At 37.2% G+C, this 25658-nt stretch overlaps 1 protein-coding gene across 4 annotated transcripts in view; it reads right to left on the reverse strand.

The window, feature by feature from the left end:
* Nucleotides 1-25658, reverse strand: part of ADK (adenosine kinase) — a 306385-nt gene that overhangs the window by 45079 nt on the left and 235648 nt on the right. For all 4 annotated transcript variants that reach the window (XM_049810314.1, XM_049810312.1, XM_049810313.1 and 1 more), the window contains one exon: nucleotides 4595-4630. In XM_049810314.1, coding sequence (XP_049666271.1) covers nucleotides 4595-4630 — 36 coding nt within the window. The remainder of the gene's footprint in view (nucleotides 1-4594; nucleotides 4631-25658) is intronic.

A 25658-nucleotide genomic window follows, 5' to 3' on the forward strand; every position in this document is an offset into this window, starting at 1 on the left:
TCTGTGTGGACTGAGGACAGTGAACAGGGGCCATCTTACCCCTAATTCTCTAAAGGCGAGGAGTCCCTTAAAGGTGCCAGAGAAAAAAATTGAAATTGCTTGTCTTCTGTTTGGAAATGTGTTTTTAAGAGATTCGTGAAGAGAGGGTATCAGCTGATGGCACAAGCTGTTGAATAGGGGATGGATGGAGAAATACAGCCCTCCAGCTTGGTAATATGTAGGCTTCTGAAGGTTCACCTGAATTCTGAACTATTTCAGGCCTTGATAATTAAGAGATCCATGAACTAGAAAACGCAATAAAGCATCGTGGAGATCAAACAAGAGAGAGGTGTTTAGCTTTGTGGAGCAAAGCAGGCATAGAAATCAAAGAGCTTGAAGGTATTTGTGCAATGTATTTACATGCACTTTGGATTTTAAAAGGAAAACGAGGAAGTTATAATAGGTGAAAATGGCACAATCAAGAGATGATTTCTTCAGTTTAAGGAAGAATAAAGATGAACTTATATGAGGGAAAGAGGACCCTGAGGAAAAAGATTAGTTAAGAATGATGGTAAAGGATGAAATCAAGTAGACAGTGAAAAAAAGTAAAAAGCACACGTTTTCAGGAAGAATTAAATGTATAATAAGTGTGTAACAGTAGAAGGAAGGTATTTAGGGGAAAAAAAGGCATTTTTTTAAAAAGCAGAAATTTCAAAACAGAATGGTTTGGAGATGTGTCTGATTGTGCAGACTTTAACAGTAACTGAATAGCCTCTTCTGTGAGAATTAACTTAGCCATTTTAGCCAAAATCACTTTCTATACTAAAATTTTTGAAAGAAGAGAATAAAATAGAGCTTACATAGTGGAAAAGCTGCAATCTCAGTGTTGAGAAGGTTAATAACTTTTCCACAATATATGTGAATATTTACAGCATAAGACTGAAGAGGTACTGTGCCCCTCATTCCATTGTCAGGCAAACATCATGAAATGTTGTCGTCTTCTATTTCTGTTCAGAATATACATAATATTTTCAAATAGCTGAAATGAATAATACTTGTTTTGCACTGACTCATACTTGCACACTTATCAAGACTTTCTTATACATCCTGTATCTACAGACATGGCTGAATAGTAAGACTGTACTGGTTTGCGGTCCTAAAGCCTCTATAACATGTCCCAAATTCACAGGATATTCACACATATCCAATTATACACTCGAATCTGATTTAACAAAGCTGACATGCAAATCTCACAAAAGCGTGATTTGCCTATTGATGCTGCACCTGAAAAACCTTGCATGTGGCATTTGTTCCAGCAAGCAAGTGAAATATATACATGTAAAGAAAGTACATCAGATATCCCAGGATCAGATAAAAGTATGAGAAAAACTCATACAGTTAAAACTGCTTGTCAAACTACGTCTTCTGATCTTTGCCTCTGAACAGATACACAATACCTGGGACTACCATAGCCCTGACCTAAACAGGCACAAATCCATTGAAAACAGTGGACCTGTGCAGTGTACCTCATTAACTTGAAGACCTAAATTTGGTCCAGGGTACCAAAACTCTTTAATTTGGTTCTCCAACCAATTATTACTTAGGAGGAGACATCTGCCTCTAACAGGAAAAATTATTTTGCATGGCAGCTGCTACTAACCCCTTAGATACCTACTGTTCCATTCACTTCATTTTACTTCTTGGGTTGACAGACAGAATTGAACCCTAAGTTTTATGTTAAAGTAGGATTTTGTTTTCCTAATTCCTACATAGAATAAACAGCAAGTTACCATTTTGTAAAAACAAAACCTCATAAACCTTTGTCCTGGCAATTTTGTTATTTGAAACATATTACACACATCCAGTTAAAATATAGTGACAAACATTCTACCGCTTCAAGGGGAACCAAGTCCAAGAGCTTCCCTGGGATAAAAATTGTGACTATTACAATGGATTACTGAGATGACTGCAACTTACAATTAGGATGAAGCACTGTCTTCACAGATAGTGAATTTACTATCTATTTAATAGTTTTAAAATGTCATAGACATGAAATTCACAAAAAAAGAAAATAGTGATGCACTCCAGGAAGAGACTGCATCAGAAGTAATGTTCTGCTTTTGATTATTGCAGGTAAGTGTTGGTCAGGAGATAAAATGAAGGAAATAATAGTCTTCAAATATCATGATTGATTTTACAAGAATAACTTGTATTTCAGCAAAGTACAATGAAAACTAACTCTTGGTAAGGTGAAGCATAAAAATAAAAATTCTTTTGAATGCGGTTTTTCTTGCAAATAAAAAACCAGATTTGTGTCATGGAATTTTTTTCTCCTGCCTATGAAAAGGTTTTATTTCTTCAGAAAAGGTGGGTTTTTTCCTGAAGTTGACTTGATTGTACTTCTTTTTTTTTTTCAAAAATTGTTTCAGATATACTTAACTCAATCCATGTTTAAAAGATGCATTTAGTCCACACAAACTATTTAAATTACTGGGAGGTAGAAAAGGAGACAATTAAAAAAAAAGAAGCTAGTCACAACTGATTCTCTATGCTAAAAGATTTCTGATTATTTTTGTTAAAAAATAAAATTCTTTCCAGGCTGCAATTCAAATTCAGCTACTAGCAACTTTTCATCAATTCTATGACAAATATCGTCTTGATTTTTGCCCTGGTCACTCAAGTCCTTTCCTTTAGTTTTCCATGTTTCAGCAGTTTTCTATTCTCAATATAAATCACAGAATCAAGTTTACAAGCTTTTGAGAGTTGCTGGAAATTTTTCTTGGTTTTAATTGAAAGGCTAATTGAAGCTCTTTAAGTTTTTCCTAAGATACTTTATTAGTAGTGTGATTTTTTTGTTTGTGTTTTTTTTTTCCTCCACAGCACAATGGGAAAATAAGACTGTGGATACTTACCAAGTTTTACACATCCCTGTCAGTAAACTTGACATGTGAGTTGCTACCAAGCAAGGGGGTAATAAGAGATAAGATCATAATCATTGTGCACTTTACTGATACACTGTAATCAAATGTGGCAGATTTAGGATGTTCAGAAGGAACTGTGCTAAAATCTCTAAGCAAGCACTAATGGAAAGGTTAATATGATGGTAGTTAGCAGACACCAGCAAAAGCAGTTTGTCACTAGAACTGAATTTAAACCAGGCACATTCAAAGTCTTTAGCTCAAGGGGGCAATAAAAATATAGACTGGGTAGACTTAATACACTACTTCCTTTCTTTTTTATTGCCTAGCTACCAGAGGGTACCAATAATTTGTTATGCTTCATATTATATTTGGAGGCATCTGTGAAATTCATTCATTTGATAGAATAAACCCAAAGTGTATTTTTATGCTAACAATACAGATTATAGAAATGAAAACTGACAGTGATAAAAAGTCTTGATTTCTACAAAGCAGCCAGATGAATTTGGCAAACATAAAATGAAATGGGACAGCCCACAGTTTTAATATCTAAACCACCGATGGCATTGATGTACCTGCTGGTGTATGGTTCTAAAGAAGTCTAAATTGTAGAACAAAAGCTGTCAGTCTTTCCCTCTTTTTTTATATGCAACCAACCACACACAAAAGTGGCACGTTCTTAAAGCGATGGAGTTTGAATTGCGCGGCTTCTCTGATTTATGCAAAATAGGTGTTGAGCACTCAAACTCCTAGCTATTCTTTTACACTGCAAATAAATCAATTAAGGTGGGTCTTATTCCAGTGAAAAAAACATGTAAAAGGATTTATGTCTGTTCAGTTCTGCAATTTAGATTTCAGTAAGGTCACTTACTATCTGCAAAATTAGCACAACTGTTGTCACATTAATTATAGTATTTAAAACCTGCCTATTTGAATTCAGCATTAGAGACCAATAGTCGATAGCTCTCCAGACTAAGTTATCTGAATTTAGCCAATGGGAGATACTGTTCAAATAAATACTTCAAGAAGATGAAATCAAAAGCTCTGAAAATCCGTGTAAAATCAACTGTGTTTACTTCAAGAAAGTAGAGGATCATACATTTTTAGAGCACAGATGGAAAACACCAACTCGAATATGTTTTGAAACACAATTCCACACTACCCCTTCTAAAAGAAGTTGTTTGTAGAAGAACGGTTTATATTAATCAGTACCTAACAATTTTATGTACAACCTTTCTAAAATTCATTTGCATAATGATAATCCACATATGGCAGGGTTTAAGTTATTTAAGTGGTGTTATATTTCACTATTTAGTCTTGCTTCATCACTGCTTTAGCAGTGAATCCTTATGGAGTGTAATGCAGCTAATGAGGTAGCTTTTTAACTGAACAAACTGACAGGTCCCATATCTGCAGAGGCAGCTTGAAACTGTGCCCAACCTCTCGGCTTCCCAAGAGGCTTTTCAAAATTCAATAAATAACATCTGTAGGCGATGTTGGGTGCAGACCTAGCAGAGTGCGTCATAACACTGAGCTGGCAGAACAAAGAAACCATGACGACTGCCAAGTTTCTATGGCAACCGCTGCGAGGCTTGGAGAGTATAATAGCACATCAATCATTGTCCAAAAGAACTTCATTATCAGCAAGAAAAAAAACCTTTAGGATCTGTTTAGTGTGCAATTGTGGGTTAACTCACCTCAAAGCCTTGCTCTCTAGCAAAAGTGGCAGCTTCCTGAAATAATAAAAAAAGAACAGTTAATTATAAAGCGCTAGATAATGAAGAAATAACACATTTTGAAACTCATTCAGCCAGTTTTCCTTTTACACGATTTTCAGTGTAAACCCATATACAGTTGTTCAATTCTGATAGTCGCACCAAAAGCTTCCCTCTCCTTCCCTCAAGCCCAACAACAGTACAATGTCAACACACTTCACAAGTTCAAATAAAGAAGGTACAGTATGTTTTTTCCAGGTAAGGGAAGTTACTTCTGGAGATAGGGCTTTGACTAGGAAACCACTACTTCAAATCCAGACAAACATCCTTCAGACATATTTTTAATTGAAATTGTATCATATCTCTATTTATCTGTGGCATTTCATGGGATACAGGTTATCAAGCCATTTTAAAAAAATCATTTGTCATCTACAGTGCATTAAGAAAAAAGGATCACAAAATGTGTTCAAACCCTTGTGGTGGAATCAGATGAGCATTTTAAAATACTCTGATGTCTTAATCACTGCTTTAGGCAATTTAACTATGTTCTTTTCCTGCAAGAACAGAAGAAACATCAGGGTATCAGAATGTCCTCGTTTCTTATTTATATTAATTGGAGCAATTAAAATCTGTTTTGAAATAAAAGCAAGGAGACAGAAGACAATAGCAATGTTTTTCCCTTACTCACTTTATACCTTAACATTGCAAATATTGCAGAAAACCCTCAAAGTCTTTATGTTTTAACTTGCATTCTTCCAGATTATCTTTGCCAAGTGATATTAATAGAGGGATAAGTCTTGAGCCAAAATGGTGAGTTGATCCGACTAAACAAATATAACTACCATACCAAACCATTTAAGTCCAGTGTCCCTACGACAGCTTTCAGTGCTGCAGAAAATACATTCTTGTGGACCTATATGATCTGCCAATTTGGGGGCAATATAAGAATTTGAAGTGGGTACAATTGATTATAACAACAGTAAGTTGAGGTTAATAAAATGTGATAAGCTGAAAAGCACAACTCCTCAGGCTGCTTCACTGCAGAAACATGAGGCTGACCGGGTTAGCCTTAGCTGATGTTGACAGAAAAACTGAATCATGGTCCTGACAATTGGGTGCGGGCAAGGTTAGCCACTTTGACAATTTACTTACAATTGAATTCCTTCTTGTACATCACACAGTCAATGACATTTGCTAGCCTGGCTGTCAAGAAGGAGTATAGGGTTCAAAGATATCATGCAGTGTTTTCCTAAACCAGCGTGTGATTAACAAAGCCTATGCTCATATGAAAAAAGGAGCCTGCAAAGCTTCCACTCTAAAGTGATGCACTTAACAATGAACTGCAACACAATCAAGAAAGCCTCTAAAGGGACCAGGACACAGACACCCCCCCCCCCCCCCCCCCCCCCCCCCCAAATAAGGGAGTGATAAGGGGGCAGAGAATAAGAAAAAAGACTAAAAATTATGTACTGTAGCCAAATTACTTCTTTAACGTCAGATTTTTGGTCATGCAATTGAAATCGGAAGTTACACTGATCTGTCCTAAGGGGATTTCTTTCATGTCCCAAAGCAGCAGGACATTAACATCTGTGTTAAACTATTGTTTGGCCAGGAAACTGGACACCAGTACATTCTTACATCTATGAAATAAAAACTATTCCAGTTAAGTAGTGTTTCCTTATGTGGGAGACTTTGAGAGAATTCATCTTAATTTTCAGTACTGGGGCACCCATGCATAGCACATGTGGTTTGAAAGACCTGGCCCATCCACAAGAAAGAATAAATGATTGCACATTTGTTAAAAAGTATCTCATCTTTGGATTTTCCTGTCAGAACGTCATCTTTTAGCCTGGTCTGCTGCCTGGCTACATGAATAATGGTAGCCAGCCTACAATCATAGATTTTCCTGCAGTTGACCTCTAATCTAAGGGTGTCTGAACGTGCCAAAGAACAACAGCAATATTAATTTTCTTCTCTCCTATCAACCAAACCTCAGAATAACTCCCAAGCAGCTTCTTTCAGTAAGGACTGTGTCTGCAGCCCCCTAAGAATCAGCCTCTCTCAGAATGACATCCCTTTAAGAATTAAGGCTCTTCCAGTAAAGAAGATAATAAAGCTCAAAACACACGTTTGGAGACTAAAGTTTGGTGCTTGCAAAATGGTGAGAAATGTGAGCCAGGCCCTGAACGCCAGGGACAGTTCAAAGTAAATTAACCAGATAAAAGCGATGAGAACCTTTTAGTATCTATTCACAATAACAGTGAGAACAGGAAACAAGCAGAACCCATCTGTGCAGCCCTAGGGCACCTCATACTGAGCTTCACGCCTCTAATAAAGTAGTCAGGTTAAAATCTAAGTGGCTGTAACATGTGGAGGCTGCTAGGGTTACAATGTCCAGCCAGGGCGTTCCCTGATGCAGGTGATAATCAGTATGATAATCACTATATTTACAGGCTTTCCATTTTATATCTGACATTGGAAATCATGAAGAAGGAGGGATTAAGGAAATAAACAACCTACACAGAAGCTTTACCGCTCCCCAGAGAATGCAGCATTTTCATTCATGCGTGACATGCGACAACAGCAAAGCAAAACAGCCACAGAACAGAATTTTCTTAGGAGGCTTCATTTCACATCAGGAGTTCTTTCAGTTTTGATGAACTTTAGACATTATTCATTCATTACTCCAACTCAGCATTTTCAGAGCTATTTTCCATTATTGTCTACAACAGAACATCTCATTTCATAAAACCCTCTCCCCCACCTTTTTACTCTTTCATACCAAATATATTAAAAACTCACACTGCTTTTTCTATATAATCTTTTTACTAACCATGACAGCAAATTTATTGCTGTACCACCTAAAGTAGAAATGGGATTATTAGTTATGAAATATTACTTGGCTTATGCAGTTTGGGAGAAAAAAAAATCCTAAGTATAGCCATGCTGAAAAAACCTGCACGCTGCATTACTTAATGGGAGTAACACAATGTCACCAAAGTTAACACACACCCTCTCTTTGCACAATAGCGAGCAGTTTGTACAGGAAAGCGAGATAAATTAAAGAGATAACAATAAAAAAGACAACTTCCATTAGTACTGGCCTTGCTGTTATGTTAGAACTTGCTTGCTAGCTGAAAACTATTTCCATTCTTCCCTGTATTTTTTTGCTGTTGGAGTCCCAGCATTTAGTAAGTTCAGCTGTCTATAATCTACACTGGGGCTATTTGTAACAGGACTTGTTAAAGTTCTGAGTCCTTTTATCACCAGCAATACAAACTATCTGTTTATAAGTAAACAGAAACATACCCTCCAAACACAGAATCCATTAGCATCTGCATTCCTAGGAGTATGTTAGCTCCCTGTATTAGAAGAATTTTATGATTCTAAAGTTAAGATGGTTCAACTTCAATAATCACACGTTTGGTTTGCCATAACACACAGAAGGCACACTATGTATTAAATATTCTTGACACATCCAATTTTTTTTAGAAAATTTTTTTTGGTACCAAGGTTTTATGATGACTTGATCGAATTATAGCCAAAACGGTAACAACATGCACATTGGGTTAAAAATAATTCATGTAGGCCAACACGAAACTCATGCAGTTGCATTGAACAGCATTTAAAACCATGTATCACCAAAATTAGCTGACAAAGACTGTTTCAAAAGCACCACCAACAGTATTATCTACAATATGCATTTTAACCTTTATATGGAGAAAAGGAGCACTGTAAACTAAATTTGCATTTTATTGCTGAAATCAACATTATCTCATAAAGAAATGATAAAACAGCAGGACAGCAATGATACCCTTGCACACTGAATGCATTTCCCATAATTACACAAGAAAGAAAATGCAGGGGACACTGAAGCTAATCCCTCCCCTGCCATCCTTCTTGGTAGAGGAAACATCTCAGAGAAAAACCTAAACTCATATGTTACAGTACTACCCTGTGCAGCTCTCTCCAATTCTCTATTTTTCCATGGGGGAAAAGAAAAAGTAAAAAAGAAACAAACCTAGATTTACTTTTTTTTAATTGGGAGGTTACTGGCAGGTTTTGAGGGATTTGCTATTGCAGTAACTGTAAACTTCCTGACTTACCCAAAACAAGCCCAATTCACATTTTCAGGAATATCATCCTTTTCCTGTGCATAACATATCTGTGACTTGGAGACTTCAGCCTGGCCCATGAATCAATGTAATCTTAACCCCCCCCGACACGTACAGCATGTGTAACTGCAGAGGAAGATCCTTGCAATGCAGTGCAGTGCAGACTGCGTAACAACAAAAAGAAATAAAAAAGCAAACTTGAGTGGAGTCACTCATTGAGAAACAGTAAATGACTATGAGGACCATCCACCTAGTGTCTGCATTTGATGGAACCATTCCTACTGGTACCAACCACGTTTGATTATAACTTGAATAGTACTTCCACCACTACACCTTACAAGACTTTTTAAACTGCTAAATTCTTCTAAAAATCAGTCTTAAACATTTCCTTCCTTTCACACATTTCAGAAGTATGAATTGTTAGTTTTCTTCCATTTACATTGTTTCCTTGAACACATTAAAAGCTATGATTATCTCACTTACATAATTCCCTTTTTTTCCAGCATAATCAGTACTTTCCATCCAACTCATGAGTTCATCTCCAATCCTGGTATAAGTTTGTGTTCTTTGTATCCCCTCTTGCTTTTCTACAGATTGCCTTGTTTGCAGCAACAAAGTTAGTTTCACAAATCTTCTCTAACATTAAAACCCTGTTATCTAAATGAAATGCATGACAATAAAGCAAAATAAGCAAATGGGGATATAGGGAAGACTTTCATGCAAGTGATGCACACTGATATCTACAACTTAATTCTGTAGAAGACTGACTCAAATAATCAAAGTTGTTCTATATTGACAACCTCCTTTCTTAGAGATAGGTGCTGAAGATTTGTATTTCTGAAGTAGACATATTAATGATTTTCTAATGGACAGTATACTTTTGTAAAACTTTGTAGAACAAAACAAAAAACCCACCAACCAACCAATAAAAAATTCATGTATTATTTGTCTCACTGCACTACAGAGACATGAAAGTCTTCTTCTTTATTATAATGTAATTACTAACACTTGTAGTTTCAGCTTTCCTTAGGTAGGCTCATTTGTCCTTCCTATCTGCCTGTCTCTTCTGTCATCTTTCCCTGCCCTAACAAAGAGCTTTCTTACACAATCCTGTGCTTTCAGAGCTATACCCTTATTTTTATATACTCTATCGGTACTGAGAACATCCGATTTCAGCAGTATCTGTTGTGCCCAGTAATTCTGAATACGGGCCACTAAAACATCTTTTGTTAAAATCTCCCTCCTTTTTCTGTCAGAAGATAAGTCACGAAGAATGACTTCTCAAGATCACCACGAGCCCTCCTGTTGGTATTTCCTTGATAAAACACCAGTCACAGTGCAGGAGCTGAGCTAGTTTTTTAAGAAGGGGGCTAGTGAGTGGTACCATGCCATGTTTTCCACTCTTCCAGCTCCAGGCCATTTTACACTAAATATGACCCTGGAAATGTGGCTTAAGGCACAGACAGGACAATGGATTTTCAGTTGCTGCCTTTGAATTGTAACAAAGATGTCATACAAATACCCACTAACTTCATGACACAGTTGGTGGGGTGTTCTTATATCAAATCCAGGTATTTAATGCAGCCCATAAACATGCAGTAATATGACCTGTCTTTATACCACTTTCCTGTGTATGCTACACAAAGGCAAACTAAGTTATACCTGATTTTATTGCCCATCCCAATTTTAAGTGAGAAAATAATAGATGCATATATATAAACACACATATATATAATAGCAGATCCACAGTTCTTCACATGATGAATTAACAGCATGCAAGAACTATGATTACTTTCATGCTATGCAAACAGGGGTGTTGTCAAAGCTGCGGTAATACTAATCGTGACCTACCTAAGGAATCAGAGGTAGATACTGCTGAAGACTATCCGTTGATCAGTTGAAAACATGATTTCAACAAATGGCCACTATTATTCTGTTATTTAAAATGAATGGATGGAAAGTCTACAGGACATAGTTCCAGCTGGTTTACTAACCTTCAGTGCCAACAATACATTTATTGTGGTTAGTGGCAAGATACAGATGTTTCTCTTTAATTCAGCACTAAGTAGTTATCAATAGTTACTCAAAACACTAGATTGTCTTATCCAGCCTCTTATGTCATTGTAGTCTGATTTAGACAGGCATTACTTTAAGGTCAACTGTTACCACATTTCACTGTGTAAAAGCAATACAAGCTCATACGCCTTTATTAAAAATAGCCATTTATAAAGGCATTTAGGGCTCAGGAGGCGAATATGATTTTATCCTCCTTCTTTTTTCTTTTCTTTCCCCCAGAGACAGTTGCTTTAATATGGGTCATACGAGAGTTTGAGAAACAGAAGTCGAAAGAACCACCCAGCATATTTTCTGAAACAAATGTCTATCTGGTGAAATTCTGCTACAGCTGATAAAGTTTGAGCTATACTTGGGGATGTGTTACACGGATGTAATGCTTCAATATTATTTTTGTTTGACAAACACAGAAGACTAATCCTTGATTTGGTCAGCCATGTACACCTTTTCACGTTTCAGAGAAGATCAATAAAAGTGGTCACAGAACAGACAGACCCCGCGCACAGCTTGAGAATCAACACTGAGTATCACCAGTATCTGAACAAGTATCTACCCCTCACTAGTTGTTACTGATGAAAGCACAGCTGGCATCAATTGAATGGACAGATTATCATAAAGGGACACTGTGATGTTTCTTTTTCCCTCTTTACTTTTTCCATGAGTACTGCCAAACCCCAAAATTGCTTTTCTTCATAAAGGATAGCAAGAGTTGATATCATATCCTAAAATATTATTTCAGCTTGCTCCAGTAGTACTGAAGTGTCCTGGTTCCAGCTGGGATAGAGTTAATTGTCTTCCTAGTAGCTGGTACAGTGCTGTGTTTTGAGTTCAGTATGTGAAGAATGTTGATAACACTGATGTTTTCAGTTGTTGCTCAGTAGTGTTTAGACTACGGTCAAGGATTTTTCAGCTTCTCATGCCCAGCCAGGGCACAAGAAGTTGGCACAGGACACAGCCAGGGCAACCTGACCCAAACTGGCCAACGGTGTATTCCATACCATGGGACGTCCCATCTAGTATAGGAACTGGGAGGTGGGGGCAGGGAATCGCCGCTCAGGGACTGACCGGGTGGGTGTCGGTCGGCGGGTGGTGAGCAATTGCCCTGCGCATCATTTGTACATTCCAATCCTTTTATTATTGCTGTTGTCATTTTATTAGTGTTAACATTATCATTATTAATTTCTTCTTTTTATATTCTATTAAACCGTTCTTATCTCAACCCAGGAGTTTTACTTCTTTTTTCCTGATTTTCTCCCCCATCCCACTGGATGGGGGGGAGTGAGTGAGCGGCTGTGTGGTGCTCAGTTGCTGGCTGGGGTTAAACCACGACATAAAGATACTGGTAAATCTATCTACGCTGCCTTTACCCAGTAGCTGATAATACAAAATACTAATAATCAGTTCAAGTGAATAATCAGAACAAGTACAAATACCATATGGGGTTAAAGTTGTAATGTTCAGAGGCGGTTCATGGCAGAGTATCAGAGGGTTTTGTCTGAAAAAGCCTAGTGTGAAAAGAATTGAGAAAGAAACATATTTTCTGTCCTGCTCGGGTTGTCCCTGGAGCGTCTGTTATCACATACAATTCATCAATATTCAAGTTATTTATTCTCCTATTCAGGTTATTACCAGAACTATAGTTCCTGCTAGAATCTTCTATGGAAAAAATCATCCTGAGTCAGAGCTTAATGCCATTACAGGGTCTGCAACAACTGCAGCAGTGATATGCCTCTGAGCCATTTTGAAATTTTATGATGGATAAAGTGCTATTACTTGTATCTCTGCCTTACATCCTTACCTAAAGAACTGAACTACCTATGACTCTGTATGTGTGTCTCTCCTCACATTTTATAAGCATCAAATTAGTGAATGATACTTCCTTACACTGCCTCCTTATACAAATGTGTCTGTATCTTAAAAATAGACGCATCATGATCAGAACAGAGGGAGAAGAAAAAAAAGACCCCTTCCTTAATAATCACTGAATCAGGAGAACAGAATAAAAATAATAATAAAAACCCCTTAAAATTAATTTAATAGCTAGAAGATAAGAGTTTTATATGCATATAAAAAATAAGAGATGTGCAGGGTCTTTTGAACTCTTTAGTACTACTCATTGGATGCTCTTAGTGCTATCTTTCTGGCTGAAGGATGACAAACAGAAATAAAAGATTGCATCATTTTCAACAAGGCCTTCTATGATTGCAACCACTCAAGACTAGCCTGAAATCACTGACAAGATATTCTCGTCTAGCAATTTCAGATGAAGAGAATAATCAGATACTCTGCTAAAAGTGCTGGGATCCAGCAGGACTTGTCTCTAGTCCAGCTAAAAGGTTAACACATTTTTAGCAGTGAAATTGAGTTGTTTTATACACTTTGTTTGCTATGTCACGTACAGCCATTTAGAATGATAACTAAGACTATGGTATTTGGAACCCTCCAAAGAGCAATCATCGCATAACTCTCTACAAGTGCTAGGCTTGCACTGCTTGTTAACTCTAGCAAGAAAACAAAATTGCTTTCTGCAACCTCCAGCAATAATGCTAACTTTTAAACTGATCTTAATATTACACATTTTACTCTTTCAATGAAGTTTTGAACCCAATTGACTTAAAGATTCTTATTGGAGTTTATTGTGCTATTTAATGCTAATTCGATGATGCATTTATCTGTGTTCAAGACATGAATATTCAAGATAAAATCTTTTTCTTGTATTTTCAGTTTTAGCTACTGCAGCTACTTTATGGAAGGGAAAACCTAGTTCTCAGTCTGTACTAGTGGCTCTCTCTCACAACATGGCCATTGCACGGAAAAAAAAATTTTCAATCTGACCACAGTTAGTTCACTGTGGTCCTTACTGAAGAACATGAGCTCTAATTCCAGATGTGACTAAGGTGCTATTTATCATCTTGGACAAGTTGTTAATTTGTTGCACCAATTTTTTTTTAAATCAATAGAAGTTAGAATTTTCCTGCTTCTGACCATTAAGTATTTGAGGATGAGTGGTTTTTTGGTATGTTTGTTCCTTTTCTAAGAGAAGCCAACCTGAACCTGAGATGAGCTAAGACAGAGCAGAAGCTGAAAGAAAAGTCAAGTAATGAAATTAGAGAGATCACAAACTCCAACATATTTTAAAGAGGTATTACAGAAATCGCAGAGGGGTTGAGGTTGGAAGGGGCCTCTGAACATCATCTAGTCAAACCCCACTCCTCAAGCAGGGTCAGCTAGAGCAGGTTGCCCAGGACCATTGGGTTTTTAATGGAGAACTCCACAGCCTCTCAGGGAAATCTATTCCAGCATTTGATCACCCTCAGAGTAAAGGTTTTTTCTTATGCTTAAGTGGAATTTCCTGTAGTTGAATTTGTGTCTGTTGCCTCTTGTTCTGTCACTGGACAGTGCTGTGAAGAGCCTGGCTCCATCTTATTTACTACCTCTCATTAGATATTTATATGTATTGATAAGATCTCCCTAAGCCTCTTCGCGAGGCTCTCAGTCTCCTCTCCTCATACGACAGATGCTCCAAACCTTCAATCACCTTTGTGGCCCTTCGCTGGTATCACTCCAGTAAGTCTATGTCCTTCTCGTGCTGGGGAGCCCAGAACTGGATCCAGCACTCCAGATGCATCTCACCAGTTCTGAGCAGAGGGGAAGGATCACTGCCCTCCACCTGCTGGCAATGCTCTTCCTAACGCAGCCCAGGATGTTGTTGGCTGCCTTTGCTGTGAGGGCATGTTGCCGGCTCAAATAATTTTTTTTTTCCTGAGGTCCTTTTTTGCAAAACTGCTTTCTACCCAGCTGTTTCCCAGCCCGTCCTGGGACCAACAGTCCTCCCCAGGTAAGAGGACCTTCCATTTTTTTTTTTTAAATTTCATGAGATTCCCATCGGCCCATTTCTCCAGTCTGTCAAAGTCTTTGAAATTTTATATTATTCTTTGCATTAAGATAGTAGCTACTGAGTGCAAGCACAGGACAAAATCCATGCTGGGGCTAGGCAGACAGGGAAAGACTTTATCAAAGACTTGCTGATATAAACAGAAAAGTCAGATGACTGTTAGGATGGAAAAGAAACAGCTAAAGAAACCGAGCAACTAACCACAGCCACGCAGCAGGTGAGGGTAGTCAAGATCTACAAATGAATAAGAACAAGCTTCTCTGACAAATAAGCAGTATTTCTCAGAGACTCAGAAAAACCGTCCATCCAGCTTCTGCTGGCCAAAGGACTGCTAGCATCAGTACAGCACACCAGAGATGAAGAAAACATGGAAGTCAATTAACGTCTTGACCACTGAACTTCACCTAACAATTTCATGTGGGTTATAATATGCTTGGCAGGAGACATTCAAATTATCTATAACCAATTGCTTCAAGCATTCAAATCACTCTCATTTCATTATAATTGCTTTTTCCTTTAAAAATTGGCTTAGGTAAAACAATCATGACTATTGGTTGGTTTTGTTGCTATGCTTTCAAACATGAGGGGTTCAGAATTCCTGGGATAGAAAGCAAACCATAAGCTTTTTCAGGACTCCTTTCTACTTTTAAGATACCACACATCAAAAAAAAAGGAAAACGATAAAGAGTGAGATGCAAAAAAGAATACAAAATTATGTATGAATATGCATGACTACCTGTAGAAAAAAATTTAAATGATGTAATTATGGAAAATTACATTTCTGCATCAAAGATCAGTAATCTTTCACCTAATACATAACAGCATAATTATGACAACTTATTTGTTAAAAACGCATAGTTTAGCAATGCATTATTACATAGATAACTGTATGCAAACCCCTTTCTTTCAGTGTGATCATTTACTCTAAGATGCACTGGATATGTAGCAGTAATACTGATAAGAAGCTGAATCCACAGTGGTTTTGTCTGTCAGGTGTTTGTCTTCCCTGTTAAATCAACTTTATGTACACATATATACACACACATATACAAGACTCCCAAATGCACATACAGCTCACGACAATATAAAGGTGATCTCCCTCTCTGAAACCTTCTCTATTTCAGGCTTCTACGTGCACCCATTCTCCAAACTGTTCCTGGTTAAATCAATGGTTTTCACAAGCATTTTTATTCACTAGACCTCTAACTAGGGAAAAAATATGTGCCTGCAGTGGCATCACAGCCACTAAAATGCCACAACTGATCGGCACTTTCAAGTTTTGTGAGCACTTGAAGATTATGAAGACCTACAGCTGTTGTTTGAGATATACTGATTACATCATCATTCATGTTAAATAGTACTGATGTATCTTTTTGTTACTATGAAGTAATTTTACCTTGTTAATATAGCTGCAATGAATTATTAAATATTCTCGCTTAAAAATATCATTAGATATATTCACTAGTTATATTGAAATGTAAATACATTTCTGTTACAGTGTAATGACTGAGGTTGTTGTACAATTTGCTATGTACTATTATTCTTCAGTTCATAACTTCACACAGATAACTTTTAAAGCCAAGTTGAAAAGTAAAATTTGGACTCAGACCAAACAGAAGAGAAATGAAAGATTGGTCTACATTTGAATAAAAGAAAACTTTGAGTTTCACTTGTGCTCTTTTTATAAGAACAGTTCTCTAAATCTCTGCTAAACAAGGACAGTCTCATAGTGGCACCAATTGAATATTTTAAAGGATCATAAAAATGTATCATAGTTTTTAAGCAGTAACATTTTATAAATTTTGTACACAAGCATACAAAAAACCTACCATCCTGATTCTACCATATGCACATTCTCCACATATTCCCAGACTCAAAGAACATTTTTTAATCCTCACCTATACGTCAGAACAGTTACCATTTTAACCTCTACTTCTGTGTCCTTAAAATGCTACATTTATTTTAGGATTTGTCTCACAACTATTTTTTAATTATTGAAGTTACAGATTGACATTATATTTTAAGATACATTTATATATTTGTTAACCATTACTATATGCTTAGTATGTGTTAGCATATTGCAAATGAACCTGAAATGGCACCTGATATTTCTGGTTTTATTACATGACAAATGTAAGACTGCAAATTATTCTGAAGCTGAAATTTGTAGTTGTAGTAATAGTAATTCAGTTTTGGACAGGTTATTTTTAGCTAAGTACTTGCTCAAGCCCTTCACTACAGATTCTCACACCTCCTGAGTGCTCAGAAGTGTAAATAATCTTTTTTTTTTTTTTTCCTCTGCCTGTAGCATTATATTTGTGTTTAAATATAACAGAAGTTATTTCAATCTATTTAGTTTGCCGATTTCTTCCAAGATGCTGTGTCTCTTCCATTTTATGCAAAATTTGAAAAGAGCTGTAGGGTCAAAGCAGTGCTGTTCTTTTGTTCAGATTGCATTCCGATTTGGGCTCCTGACAATTCACTTCTTCCTCTTATATTAGAAATAAATTTTTGGCCAAACACGAGACAACAAATGAAAGGGAACATTCTAAAACAGTAGTGCTATACTTTCAGAGCAAAACTAGTGGCAATAACAGCACACCAAATGCTGCACTGGAAGTTTTTTTGAAAGACAGCTATTTAGGGATTTACAGAAAAAGAAGAAAAAAATAGGCTAGGACCTCTGAAAAGTGGCACTAATTTGTAGAGTCTCTAGTTTGAGGTTTGTTTTTCCTAAAAGAGCTAGGAGGAATGTAGTGCTCATATAATATAGTAAAATCTAATTATGTTGTAAACAACAAGCCAGAACAGATATTCTGCGCTAGCAGATACGTATACATCTTCCTAATTCCTTGTCCCTTGTCAGATTTTTATATCATACGCTCCCCTCTTTCACTCAAGTTAATCAAGTTTTCTGAATTATGCTTTGAAAGTCACATATGACACCTACTACACCATGTTTTGAAAATCGCCATGCTCTAAAAGGCACTTTGGTCTTAGGTTTAGACCATGAAAACAAACAGTTTATTTGGAGCCTGGCTGGCTTATATGGCAAGCAGTGAACAGTTTGCAGAGGATACTGTGCTAAAAGTGTCACTTTTAAAAAATAATATTGAAACAGTTCTTTACAAACATGGCACTTGTCCAAAGCACATATGGAACATCAAATATAACCATAAAATTTTATGCACCAGATTTGACCAAGGTCTTGAGCTCTAATTTATATTTTCTCTGTTTTCCTGGAAGACTAGCTGCATTTGATAAAGCTACTTCATAAGGACTCTGTTCTCCTAACATTTACACATCATACATCTGGACTTGGAAAAGGATTCTAAGTAAAAGAGCCAACAAATGCAGATCTTGTTTACATTATGTGCAATTACTCTTGTGTCATAAATCTCCCTGGGATATCAGAATGTGCTGAAGACACCCAAAGAATATGTACTTCCAATAAAAGTGCAAAAGCCTGGGTGTTTCTGTCACTATCAATGAGCTCAGGACACTTGATCATGTAAGAAAATGAATGGTATTTGTATTTACTAATAATATTGCATTTCATTTTTATTAATTATTTGTATGTAATTAGAGTTGCCCTCAGTGTCTGAAGATCTCTGTTTGGATTGTTTTTCTCTCACAGCTCGCTCACTGCAGCCAAGGGAACTAAGTGATGGCAGTTGCAACACTCAATTCAGTTACATAAACACATCTTCCTTGCCAGATTCCCCTGCGGTGTTCCCATTTCATTAAATAAGTCTCTAGCATTTAGTAATGTACTGTACCAGCAAGTTTCTTTTCATGTGATGAAAAATTAGGTCCTCTAATCCTGGCAGCAGAGCAGCATGTGTGTGAGCATCACACACATGGAATCTACCCGAGACCAGGTGGCTGCATCAGCAAGAGGACAGAGAAATACAACACTTGAGTAGCTACAGAACAAGAATTGGATGTCAGATTTTAGTAGGAGAAAGACAACCTTCATCCAGAAATTGAGGCAGATTTATTCCTAAGTCTGTTGCAGTGCCAACAAATGTGAGTGTACGTTATACCTTCAACGGTATACAAGATGCACGTGCTTCCATATTAAGTGTATTTGCCAGTGATGGTAAAAAACACTCTGGCCAGACTATTCCTGTAGGTGTAAATAGAGCTATACTTTTTAACATCACAGCTAGAACAAACACACTCTTGACAATGAAAACAGTATGTGGTAAAAGTAGAGACACAGAGTGACCTCATCTATCACACAGCTGATCAGCTGCAGAGAGAGGGGGACAAAGTTTCCCACCACACCTGCCTATCAGTGTGAAGCTGGGTGGTCATACTCCATTGACTTGCTGGAGCTTACCCTTACAATGGATAGGTCACTGTTGAAGGCTGTCTGGTAAATTATATAGGGACTAGTACCTGTATGTCTGTGCAAAGGTCAGAGACAATATAAGTCTTTGGGCATGTTTATATCAGGCAGTGGAGCATCACAGAGATCTCAGTACCACCTGAGCCAGAAGCCTGAGCTGGTAATTCATGCAGAGTCACACAGCTTAAGGTACTCCTGAAGCACAGCACTCGCACCAGCAAATTGTATCATCTAGTTTTGCAGGTCACATGTCCACGGTCCGTTCAAATATCTGGTTGAAGAGTAAACCTATGCTCTTAAAGGATTATTTGCAAATTCCACTCACTGTCTAGATAAACATAAAAATACTGAAATGGTTTTCTGAGAAAGAAATATAGGAGAACAGAGAGAATCCAAATAAAAACTGAAGTAGTTAGAATTATTAATGATTACTAATTGTAACACAATGAAAGAGGCTTTTTTGGATCCTTTTACACAATTTTCAGTCATGTAAACACGGAAGCTGTGAAAAAAAGTTGACTTCTTTCTAATTCAAGACTTCATTTTCCTTTGGGGGCCTCTGATCAGATTTGGAGAGTCTAAATGGTGGCACTGCTACATAAAGCTGGAACCTGAACCACTCACGTCTCCACCTCCAGTTCAAGGACTTAGGGAGGCTGGATCAAACTTCCCAGCTGAGGTAAATTCCTAACCCTTCCCTACAACTCATACAGATAAACTTAACACCGAACAGCACCATGTCCACTTCCCTACCCAGGAAAGTAAGATTCCTTCTTTGTGGGAAGAATTCTGACACTGCATGATGCAAGGAAGAGGAGATCAACCATTACATGAATGTGGGTCAATTTTACTTTTGCATCTTCACATAGAATTGCTAATGGCTGGCTCCATGTGTTGACATGTTTGTTCAATAATTCATGTGCCTTGCTCCTCTTTAGTTTAACACATTTTCAAAGTAAGTTAAACAGGAACAAACCACTCCTACTCCAGTATAAGACTGTCCACAAATGGACACAATACAAATCTGAGTTAAAGATGTTGTGCTTAAAATAATGTGCTATCTCAGTTGAGATTAATCTTCCTGTGTAGACAAGTCTTTATTAAAAATGAGAAGGACTGAAGTGGTGGATTAAGTCTACAGTCCTGCAAATGGCTTTTCTTTATAAATATCTGTATTCACAATTGTTATATGTATTCAGGTTATCTCAGACTGTCTACATGTGAGAAAACATTACTCAGCTATAAGAAGAAGTCTAGATCTGTGGCAAAAGAGTTTTCACCTTTTCCTTGCTCACTGTCATAAGTCACATCGGGGTAGCCTGCCACTGCCCTGGTGGTTAATGCTGATTTGGGAAATCCAGTACTTGGCTCCTCAATTCTATTGGTGTTAGTGAGCTGCACCCCAAAGTATAGAAGGTCACTACCTAAATTATTCATAAATTTGCCATTTCTAAAGTAGAAGAAGCAGCAGGGAAAAAATGCACCACTTCCTGTGATGCCATTTTACATAACATTACCAAGCTGTAAATAGCTGAAAGATGGCTTTGTTTATGAGTTCACACTTCAAATCAGAGAAAATGGCTTCCTGAATACCACACATTATTTTCCTGGAATACCGCATGTAAGTACCAATATTTAACTAAAGGTTAAATGTATACTAGTGAAGTCTCTGCTGATAGGAGCCAGTGAAGCTTTTCTTTCAGCTTAGTGGCAAAGGATTTACAATACTAGGAGATGCTAGCGACCTGAGATCCACTTACACCAATTGCTTTTCACCATAAAATGTTCCATAAATCAAGGTGTTACTGTTTGTTTAGAGAAGTGTGTGACACTCTCAACTTCTACTTTCAGTACTTGTGCAGAAAATAATCACAGATCAGGTGGCATATGGGTATTTTGTATTTCAGCACTTGCAAAGAAATCTGGTGACATGGTCATTGCTATGGTTACTTTACTTTTGTAGTGAACATTGAAGTAAATAGGTACATAAAACATGTGTAAGTTGTCACTATGTAAGTTACTACTGCCCTGGAGCTGCAATAATTTGCTTCCTTTAAAATCGTTAAATCTAGCCATAAATACTTGGTATCTTGCAACGTCCTATTATTTCAATAAGATGACAAGGCTCCTCTTACATAATACAGTGCAAACACACTAGCAGATTGATTTATCAAGAAAGGAACTTTTTGGAGGAGTAATTTATTGGCCTGTAAGTAGCAAAGTATGGACAGGCTTCTGGCCTGCATGAAGAAAACCACTTCTAAGCCCTGATGCACTGAGGCAAGGTTGAGCTGTTGTGGAAAGTTTGAAAGCCTAAGGAAGTTTCTCCATCTCTGGGAAATACAGAAGCTTTTTCAGGTAGAGAGGTCCATCTGATCTTCTCAAGTCTTCCCCTTATTCTTTGTTTCCTCCTCTTCTCAAATAATCCACCAATGGCTGAGATGTTGAATTAGAAAAGAACAGGCTGGACCCTGCCTCCTTTAGCAAACAGCACTAATGTGCAGAAAGAGGTTTTTGTCTCCTTTCATGTGCTGCTCTTCATCACAGAGAATGTTTGGTTTAAGGAGGTCCTCCTTTTGTCCCAGCTGAGCAATATAACACAAATGTTAGGTCTTTCATACACAAACTTGTTTTGGAACAGTTAAGTGCAAGCTTAACACATAGCTTAATGCAAGCTTCTCACACATAGTGATGATGAACTGGTGCTTAGAGAAGGAAAGCACAGTTTTGTCCAATTTAGACAGGGACTGTAATCCTGCTGAGCAGATAACTGAGGGGACTGGTGTACCCGCAGCACAAAATGAAGGAAGACACTGATAGGTCGAATGGATCCCTTGGGATCATTTCCTTGGGTTAGATTGCATGTATGGCTTGGAAGTCTTATGTTTCTGAAAGAAAGGAAATAGTGTTTTGTGACAGCTGCATTACATCATCATATCAAATGGATTAGGGCGGCCGTGGAGACTGGAAGGCCTACACAGTTATCACTGATGAGGGAGGTACAGCTGAATAAGTCTTTCACAGAACATATACCAATGTATGTCCAGTGACTGGACGAACATCAACAGATACCGTTTTAAATTAGAGAATCCAGCTGCTGCAAGGAAAAAGAAAGAAAAAGTTGGTAATTATATTTTATGTATGAGGAGAAAGCAGCCACCTTAATGTATCGTTGATGTTCTGGTCATGTCTCTAACACCAATATTATGCTCCGTTTTCCACTTAAAGCAGAGATTTGACTTCTGTTTACTATGAGAAATATTGTATCCAGACCTTGCATACTTTGAATGTACTTTCTGAGAGCATACAAGAACTTTATTTGTGAATCCATTGGCAGCTAGGTCCTTTACCACAGATACCAACATTGGCTGTATCCCAACAAATATGTCATAAGTAACTATCATTTAAAATTTGACATTCAGGCTATATTTGAAGATAGAAATTTAAACAAACTATCAATGATTGTTTTATCTAATTATATCTAGAGGGACTGCAGCAGTGCAGGTAGGACTAATATGGGTTACTAAAATGCTAGTTACCTGTCAGTCCTTGTCTAATCATTTTACAGATTGCAACAATTTAGCAGCGGGGAAGAAGCTCAGGGACTGTGTTTCGGTTTCTTCCTTTTAGATTGACTGTCTCTAATTACATCCCTGTTTAAAAATCATGTGGCTATACCTCCATGGGCCTTTCTTTTCAAATATTCCCCATGCTTCTGCTGCCTTAGCTCCACTGCACAGAGGGAACCTGAGACAGAAACTACAAGTCTGAAAAGGGGGAGAACAGGGAGTAAAATCTCCATCTTTCTCTGGCAGTAAACTCCTATATCAACTCAGGCTGCAATATGCAACTTCACATTAATATAACTCAGCAAATCACCACCTTAAGGGTCTGATTCATCAGTAACGCTCTCACATCATTATGCTGCTCTGCTGATAGAAAAGGTACACAAGTATAGGTTAACAGCTTGGTGCACTGTGGCTGTTCTTATGCTGTTATATTTGTAAATCTGTTTTTAAGAGTCAACATCAATACAAAATGATTTAAGGTTGATACTACTTGAAAGAGATGGGCATGGCTGTGTAATCCTTGGGTTTCTTGTTTGGAGTCCATGTATGATGCTTTAAAAAAAGCCCTAATAATAATCATGATCCAGGACTAAAATTTACATCAGGTCAATATAGAGTTAAAATCAGGGTATGAACCAATAACTTCAGTATTAAGAACTGGAGGTATGGTCTAAGAATTCTGAAATCCATATTCAACTCAAGGTTAAGTTTATATTGAAAAAAATCCAATCACAGTAAGATAAAAGTTAGACAAGCAAGTTACTCATATATTAACTCCTACCTGTCATAATAATATGAACAAAAACATACATGAAAAAAGTCCAATGTCCTGAAAACATAATTCCCAGCTAATCTAGTACCACGAACACTAAAATATTTGAGTCATAACAATGGTTACATAGCTTTACTACAGGGTACCCTATCATTACTATTCTCAGTAGTAGGACTGAGAAGACAACTCCCTGTGACACAGCTCTTCCATGGCTCTTTTGTGCTGACAGAGGACCAAGTTAACAAAGAGCAACCTACTTCTTGCAAATCTTGCAATACACAATCCCTGCTGCCACGTTAAAGTCTAACATGACAATACAGGGAAGCCCAACCTCCTTTCACTTAGCTCTCCTGCATAAGACTTAGGCATAATGCAGTTAATAATGAGAATGCATTCTTAGCCCACCATCTTTTACTCTGTTCTGCTAGAATCCAACAGTTGTTTTAAAACATGGGTACTACTATTAAAAGTTGCTGGAAGTATTCATGCAGTAAGCTGAAAAGATTGACAGTGAATTTTTTTACTTATATAGCAAAGACTAATTTGTATTTTACGCTGTTTCAGCAGTCTTTGACTGTTTTCTTCAAAATCACTGCTCAGTGGCACCATATGGAGCATGTTGAACTTAAGATACCAAGAATGTGTCCAAGATATATCTCACTCCAGTGTGTTAAAACATTCCACCCTGCAGCTGTCATTATAGGAATATAATTCATACCCTAAAGTTTAAAGAAAAACAGTGTAGCTTACTATGCTTACAAAAATACAGTATTTTTTTGGTTCCAAGTAACGGTCAGTAAATGGAGAACAGTTAATCTTAAATACTGCCTTCTTAAATATTTTAAATTTTAACTGATCATGAACTGCTTTAATTCTGCATATTTAAGACTGCAAACAAACAAAAAAAAAACATGCAAAAGAAATACTAAAAAAATCTATAGTGAAGGGACTTGTATATCTAGAGTTAGCATAGCCCATCATTACTTTTTTCTTTTCCGTTGATTGTATTTCTTTTAAAAATTGATATATGAGATTATGGGGCAAAAACCTGACCTACACTTTTGGTAATGGCACTGAGCAAGCATATGATCACTGTATGACATTTCACCTCTCTCTGGTTGTTACTTCCCTAGTCTTTTGTTTGTTATCTCTGTTTAAAATTAAGTTTCTCAGGACAGGACATGCCTCTTACTCTGTTTTGTACAGCGTATAGTACTCCAAACACCTTCTACAAAGTTAACTGCTGTAATAAGGGTAGGAGATAGGCAAGAAAAAAGAACACATGATGGTTTCTTAGAAAAGCTTTCTTGGGATGGACACATTACTCAAATGGTCAATTTGCAAGCTAGTAAGGCAAGTTGCCTTAGAAAAGGATCCACAAAACCATTTTAACATGCCAACTCATTATATATTTTGTATATGACTTGTTTAAGAGGAAAACTGTTTTAGAGAATTTGAAAATTTTATTGATATAATTTTTCATATGCCTTTGTAAAGTCAGGAAGTTGTATGAGGCGCAAGGGAAAATGTTTTAGAAACCTTCTAAGGTTATCCCATAATAGCTTATTGATAAATAAACTCGTATGTAAGGCTTAATATCCTGGAGGCCTTGAAGGGCAGGCAGTAAGTTCTGTGTGTCTTGCTGGCAAGCTGGGGATCTCACCTCTACAATATTGTCAGTCTTCCATTTACAGCCATCCAAGGACCAAGGGTATTGATGCAGGCCTGAACATTGCATGCCTTATGTCTCTAGCCAGTATAATATTAGGGAAGCATTTTGTATTTGCAGGGACATTACTGGGAGCAGGAACACAGAAAGGGTTTTCAAGGGGTGGTTTATTATAGAAAGATGGCTAGTTCAGAGCATAGAAACTGGCACTGTTGAGAGAGAACAGTAACTATGCTCAGTAATAAGTACTACTGAAGGCCTTGTTACGCTTTCCACGTAGCTGAGACAGGCAACATAAGATCCATAGAAGTGTTTGTAAAATGTGGAATTGAAATAGGAAAACATTGCACAGTTATACCAAATTTGCACCCCAGGCTGTTGCTGAGTATGATGTGGTTGATTCCAGAAAAATGGAATGCAAGAAATATACAAGACAAAAAATGTAGTTAAGGAAATGTTATGAAAAGGTAAGCATCGGAACTTGTTATGATCTTGATTTAAATTAGTAACATGGTTTGGATAGATTAGTATAGACAAAATTAGTTACATTTCAAACAGTTTGCAGGATGAGTTGGATATATTTCAAATTTACTTTTGGG

Source organism: Accipiter gentilis, chromosome 9 (assembly GCF_929443795.1).
Source record: "Accipiter gentilis chromosome 9, bAccGen1.1, whole genome shotgun sequence".
In the NCBI taxonomy this organism is placed as follows: Eukaryota; Metazoa; Chordata; class Aves; order Accipitriformes; family Accipitridae; genus Astur; species Astur gentilis.